At 51.7% G+C, this 8,978-nt stretch overlaps 1 protein-coding gene across 1 annotated transcript in view; it reads right to left on the reverse strand.

The window, feature by feature from the left end:
* GATSL2 (GATS protein-like 2) overlaps positions 1–2,513 on the reverse strand; it is a gene marked incomplete at its 5' end in the record, with an annotated part of 24,522 nt that extends 22,009 nt beyond the window's left edge. The window contains one exon of the mRNA XM_011999502.1: positions 2,414–2,513. Within this exon, the coding sequence (XP_011854892.1) occupies positions 2,414–2,513 (100 nt within the window). The remainder of the gene's footprint in view (positions 1–2,413) is intronic.
* Positions 2,514–8,978: the final 6,465 nt, after the last annotated feature.

An 8,978-nucleotide genomic window follows, 5' to 3' on the forward strand; every position in this document is an offset into this window, starting at 1 on the left:
TGGGCAATAATGGATTTCCAAGCAGCCTGGTTTACTGACCAGAAAAGCACCCTGGAAGGGAAGCCCTTACCCTGAAGTCACAGGGTAAGCCTCAGGCCTTGCTGGGCTAATTGAAACCTGCTTTCCCAGTGCTCCGTGTTCCTCAGTGCTGAGCCTGCGCCTGTGCCTGTGGCTGGGAAAGGCTCAGGGAGGGGCAGGGCAAGGCAGTTTTAAAAGTCACAAGGCCATTATAGATGCCTCTGGGGAATGGCAGGGTTGAGGGATAGAGGGCAATTCCTTCCCTGGGCCAGCCGAGGGTCTCAGCCTGGGCCCAAGGACCTCTATTTGAACAGAGCTTACTCACCCCCGGGAATTTCCTACTTCACTCCCTGTTCCCTCTCCTGCACACACACCTCAGCAGATTCTACCCCAATTTAGCCCTAACCCAGCCCAACAACCTTCAATGGCTCCCCAGTGCCTAAAGGATAAGATCCAAACTTTCCCTGCCTACCTCGTCTTCTCCTTTTTTAGAGACTGAACCTGGCCCTTGCTTCTGCTCCTGTACTTTCTCATTCACCTCTCCTCTGACATGTTTTCTTCCTTCCCCACAAGGCCAGCAAAAATATCACCTCCTCCAGGAAGTCCTCCATGACCATGTGAGCTCACCAGGAACTTCCTCTTTTGAGCCCCCAGAAACAGCCATGCTGCAGAAGTCTCCCCATGCTTCTTCTAACCCAAATAAAGTATAGGAGGGGAGTTCAGGAAAAAGTCTAGAGCCAGGCACGGCGATACACGCCTCTGCTCTCAGCTACTCGGGAGGCTGAGGTGGGAGGATTGCTTGAGCCCAGGAGTTTGAGGCTGCCATGCACTATGATCACACCTGTGATGAGCCACTGTACTCCAGTCTGGGCAACATAGCAAGAACCTGTTTCGGGGGAAAAAAAAAAAAAAAATTTAAGTGCCCACATGCCAGGTAAAACCACAAAGGGAGGGGTGCTTTCCAGGCAGAGAAGCCCATGTGTGTACAGCCCCATGGAGGAATCTTTCCTGATCCTCCCTCCTCCAGGTAAGCCCTGTCCTCCTATCTCTCTTCTCACACTCTAGTTCCCTGGGGATGCCAAGTGCGTCTCCAGTACTGGAAGCTGTGGCTGTACACACATGGGTTCTCTCTGCCTGGAAAGTGTCCCTCCATTAATGTTTTCCACCTGGTGCTGGGGCACTTTTTTTTTTTTTTTTTTTTTAGAAACAGATTCTCAGGCCGGGTGCGGTGGCTCACGTTCATAATCCCAGCAGTTTGGGAGGCTGAGGGAGAGTGCATCACCTGAGGTCAAGAGTTCGAGACCAGCTTGGCCAACAGGGTGAATCCCCATCTCTAATAAAAAAATACAAAAATTAGCCAGGTATGATGGCAGGCGCCTGTAATCCCAGCTACTTGGGAGGCTGAGGCAGGAGAATGGCTTGAACCTGGGAGGTGGTGGTTGCAGTGAGCCGAGATCGTGGCATTGCACTCCAGGATGGATGACAGAGTGAGACTCCATCTCAAAAACAAAACAAAACAAACAAACACCAGGTTCTCATTACATTGCCCAGGCTGGAGTGCAGTGGTTATTCACAGGTGTGATCATAACACACTACAGTCTCATACTCCTGGGTTTAAGCAATCCTCCTGCCTCAGTCTCCCAAGTAGCTGGGAGTAGAAGCGTGTACCACCATACCTGGCTCTTTACTTGTAGCTGTGTTCACTGCAAGTGTTGCCTTCTCTGGGAAGTCCTCTTAAACTGTGCCCTTGCCATCTAGACACTTCTCTCTCTCTCTCTTTTTTTGTTTTTAAGAGATGGAGTCTCACTCTGTCTTCCAGACTGGAAAGCAGTGATTTAATAACAGCTCATTGCAGCCTCCAACTCCTGGGCTCAAACAATCCTTCTGTCTCAGTCTCTCAAGTAGCTGGGACCACAGGAACATGCCATCATGTCCAGTTAATTTAAAGTAATTTTTTAGTCGAAATGGGGGTCTCACTATGCCCAGGCTGGTCTCGAACTCCTCAGCTCAAGTGATCCTCCCACCTTAGCCTCCCAAAGAGTTGGGATTAAAGGCGTAAGTCACTGCGCCCGACTGAGGATATTTTAAAGCACTTTGCAGGCTTCAGTGAAACATGTTCCTTTTCCTTCTTGGTTAATCTAATTCTCAGCTGGGTAGCACCATACCAACTAACTCTTTTAGCTCAGAAGTCTTTCTTAGGCAATCTAAAGAGGAGGAGGGGAAGGGACCCTCCGGAACCCAGGGAGAGAAGGAAATATACTCTGCTGCTCTTCTAGCTGACCGGTAGATGAGGGAAGAAATAAGGAGGTAGGTGGGAGCAGAAATAAGGAGGTGGGCAGCCAGCCCTGACTTCAGGGCGTGGTCCAGCCGAGTCCCTGGGGAGAGAAGCACTTACCTAGGAATCCCTCCTCATCGACAATGATAGTGTAATCCTCTGGCGTCTCTGTCAGACTGAAGAACTTGCACCTGGATGGACGGACAGATAGACACAGAAGATCTCATTAGTCCAGGCAGGTCCCCTGGGGCAGCTGCCCACCCGTGCCCCGGGGATGATGACTCAGTTTACCCAGCGCTCCGGCCCCAGGCTGCTGGGTGACTTCGGGTAAGTCGTCTGTCTCTCCCTTCATGTCCCCCTACTCAGTGCTGACTCTGGACAGGCACAGAGATGCCAATTGTCCCCACTCTGCCACCCCCCAATCTTTGGGGACCTCTGAGCCAGTCAGCCCCTGTGATTCCGTCCAGGCCTGAGATCCCACATTTCCTCGGAGGGAAGAAGTGGCCGAAGGGTGGCTCCAGTGGGGGTCAGGCAGAGCAGCCGTCTTTTCCACGGCCCTGCAATTGTAACCTCTAGGTGTCTGTCCCCATCTCCCCTCCCACTGTCATGGCCTCCAGTTCAGCAACTCTGGAGCTCCCAGTCACAAAAATGCTTAATTCCCACCAGCTGACTGACAGCCCAGCCCTTGGTTTACTTTCCATCCCTGAAGTGGGAGGAGCGCGGCCATCCGTGACATTTCTGGGACATGGATCTCCGCCCCACCTCACATCACCTCTGATATCACCGCTCAGCCTGGGAGGTATGTTGCTCATCTACCCCCAAAACGAGACCATCAATTCCCCAAAAACAGGGGACAGAACCCTGACCCTGCTGGCCTCGGTCCTGGGCATGCTTTTGGTGCCCAGGTCTGTGTCCAGGTGGCCCTTGGGCTGGGTTTCGAGGCTTTTGGTCCTTGGGTAATTGAGGGGGGTCATCACCCCCTCAACGCCCATGTCCCCATTCCGCATTTAGCCAGAACCACCCTCACTGCACTCTAGAGAGTACTGCAGGCAGAGATGGCAAGTCCAAGCATGCACAGGCAGAGGCTGGCAGGAAACTGACCCCTGGTCACTTATCTGGTGTTCCAGCTCTCCAGCACAAAGCCAGGCATGGGCTCTGCACCCCCACCCGTTGAGGGGAGCCGGGACAGAAAGAGCTCCATGAGTAACCCAGGTGTATTCGTCTGTTCTCATGCTGCTAATAAACACATACCCGAGACCAGGTAATTTATAAAGGACAGAGGTTGAACAGACTCACAGTTCCACATGGCTGGGGAGGCCTCACAGTCATGATGGAAAGCCAAGGAGGAGCCAAGGCACGTCTTACATGGCAACAGGCAAGAGAGCATGTGCAGGGGAACTGCCCTTTATAAAACCATCAGATCTCATGAGACTTATTCATTACCATGAGAACAGTATGAGGAAAACCACCCCCATGATTCAATTATCTCCACCTGGCTCCACCCTTGACACATGGCAATTATTACAATTCAGGGTGAGATTTGGGTGGGGACACAGCCAAACAGTATCACCAGGCAAAGGGCAAGGATCACTCTCTCAAAGATGCAAACAGAAACGGGATCTCCGAGTAGACAGTATTGCAGGGGATGGGGGTGGCTGGTGTATCCATGGGTCACCCTCCTCCCTGGCCTCCTCTCCTGCCAGCTTCCCTGCAGCCCCCTCATCTATAGGAACCTCTCCAGCTCCGTTTTAAAATTTACTCCTGAAAATTTTCACAAGGATATGGAGCCACTGGAACTCTCTTATACTGCTGGTGGGAGTACAAAATGGCCCGGCGCTTCAAACATTCATTTGGCAGTTTCTTTCTTCTTTTTAGAGATAGGGGCTTGCTCTGTCACCCAGTCTGGAGTGCAGTGATGCAATCACAGCTCATGGAAGCCTTGAACACCTGGGTTCAAGCATTCCCCCTGCCTCAGTCTCCTGAGTAGCTGGAACTACAGGCACACAATACCACGTCCGGCTAATTTTTTTTTTTTTTTTTTCAGTCTCGCCCTGTCACCCAGGCTAGAGTGCAGTGGCACGATCCCGGCTCACTGCAACCTCTGCCTCCGAGGTTCAAGTGATTCTCCTGCCTCAGCCTCCCCAGTAGCTGGGCTTACAGGCGCTCACCACCACATCTGGCTAATTTTTGTATTTTTAGTAGAGACAAGGTTTCTCCATGTTGGCCAGGCTGGTCTCGAACTCCTGACCTCAGGTGATCCACCTGCCTCGGCCTCCCAAAGTGCTGGGATTATAGGCGTGAGCCACTGTGCCCAGACTGTCCAGCTAGTTTTAAAAGTTGTTTGTAGAGATGAGATCTTTGCTACGTTCTCTAGGCTGGTCTTGAACTCTTGTCCTCAAGCGATCCTCCCACCTTGGCTTTCCAAAGTGCTGGGATTACAGGTGTGAGCCACTGCATCCAGCCGGCAGTTTCTTATAAAGTTCAGCACACACTGACCATCCACAGCCTCAGCTATCCTGCTCCTGGGTATTCATCCAAGAGAAGTGAAAACAGGTGCCCACACAAAGACCTAGATGCAAATACATATTGCCTTTGTTTGTATTTACCCTAAATTGGAAACGACCCAAATGTCCTTCCTTCAACTGGAGAGAGGATAAACTACGGCACATCCACATGAGGAAATACGGGTCAGCAATTAAAAGGAATAAACTACTGATTCATGCATTAACACGGGCGGATCTCAAGTGCATTTTGCTAAGTTAAAGCAGCCAAGCTCAAAAGATTCCATACTGTATGATTCTATTTATATGACATTCTGGAAGAGGCCAGACTATAGGGACAAATGATTAGCGATTGCCAGGGGACAGGTAGGTGCTGACTAGAGAGGGACACCGGGAAATTTTGGGGGGGATGGGCCTCTTGATTGTGGCGGTGGTTACAAGATCATATAAATTTAGGCCAGGTGCGGTGGCTCACGCCTGTAATCCCAGCACTTTGGGAGGCAGAGGTGGGTGGATCACCTGAGGTCAGGAGTTCGAGACCAGGCTGGCCAACATGGTGAAACCCTGTCACTACAAAAAATTCAAAAATTAGCCGAGCATGTCTGTGGGCGCCTGTAATCCCAGTTACTTGGGAGGTTGAGGCAGGGGACTCGCTTGAACCCGGGAGGTGGAGGCTGCAATGAGCCAAGATCACACCACCGCACTCCAGCCTGGGTGATTAGATTTAGACTCCATCTCAAAAAAACAAACAAAAAAAACCTCACAAGATCATATGAATTTGTCAAAACCCGAAGAACTGTCTGCTAAAAAGGGGTGAATTTTGCTGTATGTCAGTCATCCTTTGATAAACTTGAATGTAAAGAAAATCCTTGGCCTGCCGGGTGGCTCAGGTCTGTAATCCCAACACTTTGGGATGCTGAGGTGGGCAGATCACTTGAGGTCTGGAGTTTGAGAACAGCCTGGCCAATATGGCAAAACCCCATCTCTACTAAAAATATAAAAGTTAGCCTGGCGTGGTCATGGGCGTCTGTAATCCCAGCCGCTTGGGAGGCTGAGGCAGGAGAATTGCTTGAACCTGGGAGGTTGCAGTGAGCTTGGATTGTGCCACCGCACTCCAGCCTGGGCAACAGAGCCACTCCATCTCCCAAAAAAAAAAAAAAAAAAAAATGCCTGTCCTAGGGTCATCCATGAGGTGGCCTCTCCCGCCCTGGGAGGGGTGTAAGGCGTTCTGCTGGAACAACAGCCCACGCTCATCAATTTCCCTCCGGCTCTTTGGTTTTCAAATTACGTCTCTGTCCCTGCCTGTCCCATATCCAATTTGCAAGTACTGCCTGGATACATGAAATCTATAATTGCTTCGAGGACAACAGCAAATTATCACCACAGTAAGTGGCAATCACTGGTCAGACCTGGACCCTTCCTAGGGACCCCCATGCACTCAGAAAGAGCCCTGGACTCCCCCGCCCCAAGTCACCAGATTGCCATGAGCTGGTACTCCCTGGGTGGGGCGGGGCTGCCCAGCTGCCCGAGAGCCCCGGGGAGGCAAACGGACGCGGCCCTTGCTCTGGGTGCCCTCGGCTGTGAGGGACGCTCCATAAATAGACCACACAAATTATTCCGGAGGGCATACACACCAGCAGAAGGCAACAGCGGCCTCTGTGTAAATGGAGTATAAATATGTTGTTGAAGTGACCTGTCCCCAGGGGCTGAGCGATTCTGCGGCTCTGCCAGCTATGAGACATCTCAGAATGTGCACCTTGGCACGGGCAGGCTTCGGGGAGGGCAGATAAGCTGGAGGCACCTGCTGCCGTCGCTCTGGTCACTACCCTCAGGAGTCAGCCCCCAGACTCCTCTCTCTCCTTGACCTCCATGTCGTTTTTGGTTTTTTGTTTTTTTTTTTGAGACGGAGTCTCACTCTGTGACCCAGGCTGGAGTGCAGTGGTGCGATCTCAGCTCACTGCAAGCTCTGCCCCCTGGGTTCACACCATTCTCCTGCCTCAGCCTCCCGAGTAGCTGGGACTACAGGCACCCACCACCGTGCCCAGCTAATTCTTTGTATTTTTAGTAGAGATGGGGTTTCACTGTGTTAGCCAGGATGGTCTCGATCTCCTGACCTTGTAATCCATCTGGCTCGGCCTCCCAAAGTGCTGGGATTACAGGCGTGAGTCACTGCACCTGGCCCACACCACGTCTTAATTCAAGCTACGGGTGCCCCTTTGCCTTTGGATTACATCTGCTGCGTTTCTTGTCTTACCAAGCTTACCCCTCCTGTCCGTGCTTCTCGAAGTCGTCCCCATACTGCCAGGCAGTTGGCCATTCCCCAGTCCAAGCACAGCACCCCCTTACAGACCATCCTTAGCCTCCCAAGTACCCGGGATTACAGGTGCATGCCACCAAACCTGGCTAATTTTTAAAATTTTTATAGAGATGGGATCTTGCTATGTTGCCCAGGTGGGTCTTGAACTCCTGGCCTCAAGCGATCCTCCCACCTCCACCTCCCAAAGTGCTGGGATTATGGGCATGAGCCACTCCACACCGCCTCATGTCTTCTTTACTTGAAGGTCACTCTGAGATCTGTTTTTGCCTCTCCACCACTCCCCACAAACCAAACTCAAGGCTGAACTACCCTCCTGTCTTGTCTCCCTCTTCCATTCCTGGCCTCAACGCCCCTTGCTCTTGTTGCCCAGGCTGGAGCGCAGTGGTGCAATCTTGGCTCACGGCAACCTCTGCCTCTGGGGTTCAAGCAATTCTCCTGCCTCAGCCTCCCAAGTAGCTGGGATTACAGGTGACCGCCACCATGCCCGGCCAATTTTTTGGAATTTTTAGTAGAGAAGGTTTCATCCTGTTGGCCAGGCTGTTCTCAAACTCCTGACCTCAGAAAATCCACCTGCCTCAACCTCCCAAAGTGCTGGGATTATAGGCATGACCCACTGCGCCCGGCCTGAATGTTCTTTCAACTACCCAGCATGGCCTCCCAACTTTGTTGGCTGAAGACTTCATGCTCATCCTTTAAGATCCAGTTCAAACATCTCCTCTGGGGTAAAACCTCTCCTGGCCAGGCATGGTGGCTCATACCTGTAATGCCAGAACTTTGGGAGGCGGAGGTGGATGGATCACTTGAGGTTGGGAGTTTGAGACCAGTCTGGCCAACATGGTGAAGCCCTGTCTCTACTAAAAATACAAAAAACAACATAAAAAAACCTTGCCTGATCAACACCAGCCACTTCCTTTCCCTCATCTCCCATCATAGAGGTTGTCCTCCTTTGATAGCCTACAGTCCCACGCTATGTCTATGAGATGACTTTCCTGCCACTATGGACAGCTGGGCTGTTGGTGCATCACAGCCCTAGGAGACAGTTCATCTCACAGTCTATGTGAAGTATGCCCTTAGAGTTGTGCAGTGCACAACCTGTGCAACTGCACATGACGGTGCCAAGTGCTTCGCACGATCTATTACAAACTAAGGGTCTACTTCCCTCAGTAGACCACAGCTCTCAGAAGCAAGGACAGACGGTCCTCCGTACACACACCTCATATCTGACACTGGCTGGGCATGGAATCAACACTCAAGGATTGCTGAGCAAAGGGATGGACTGTGGCCACACACTTGCCTTCAAATTCAGAGACGCGTCAATGAGAACAAACCCTGCCCGCCCTCATGTGGTATCACCTTGACTTAATCCTCCTCTGGGACAGGCTAAGGTCTCCAGTTCTAATTCTCTCTCTGCCTTTTCTAATGAGTCATGGCCGGGTCCACATCCCAGATTCCGGGCCCCTGGGGTTTGTGGCCTCTCTGTACTCTGTCTACAAAGAGCTGGAAAGAGGAGCAAATGCCAGAAAGTACCCAGTGTGGTGCTAAGTGCTGTTAAGAAACTCCAAGCAGGAGGCCAGGCCGGGGGGATCACTCGAGTCCAGGAGTTTGAGACCAGCGTGGGCAACATGGCAAGACCCCATCTCTACAAAAAATTTAAAAATTACCTGAGCATGGTGGTGAGCCCCTGTAGTCTCAGCTACTCAGGAGGTGAAGGTGGGAGGATCACTTGGGCCTGGGAGGCAGAGGTTGCAGTGAGCCATGATAGCACCACTGCACTCCAGCCTGGGTAACATAGTGAGATCCTGTCTTAAAAAATAAAAGACGCGGCTGGGCGAGGTGGCTCAAGCCTGTAATCCCAGCACTTTGGGAG

The sequence above is a fragment of the Mandrillus leucophaeus genome, unplaced genomic scaffold, assembly GCF_000951045.1.
Source record: "Mandrillus leucophaeus isolate KB7577 unplaced genomic scaffold, Mleu.le_1.0 Scaffold1166, whole genome shotgun sequence".
In the NCBI taxonomy this organism is placed as follows: domain Eukaryota; kingdom Metazoa; phylum Chordata; class Mammalia; order Primates; family Cercopithecidae; genus Mandrillus; species Mandrillus leucophaeus.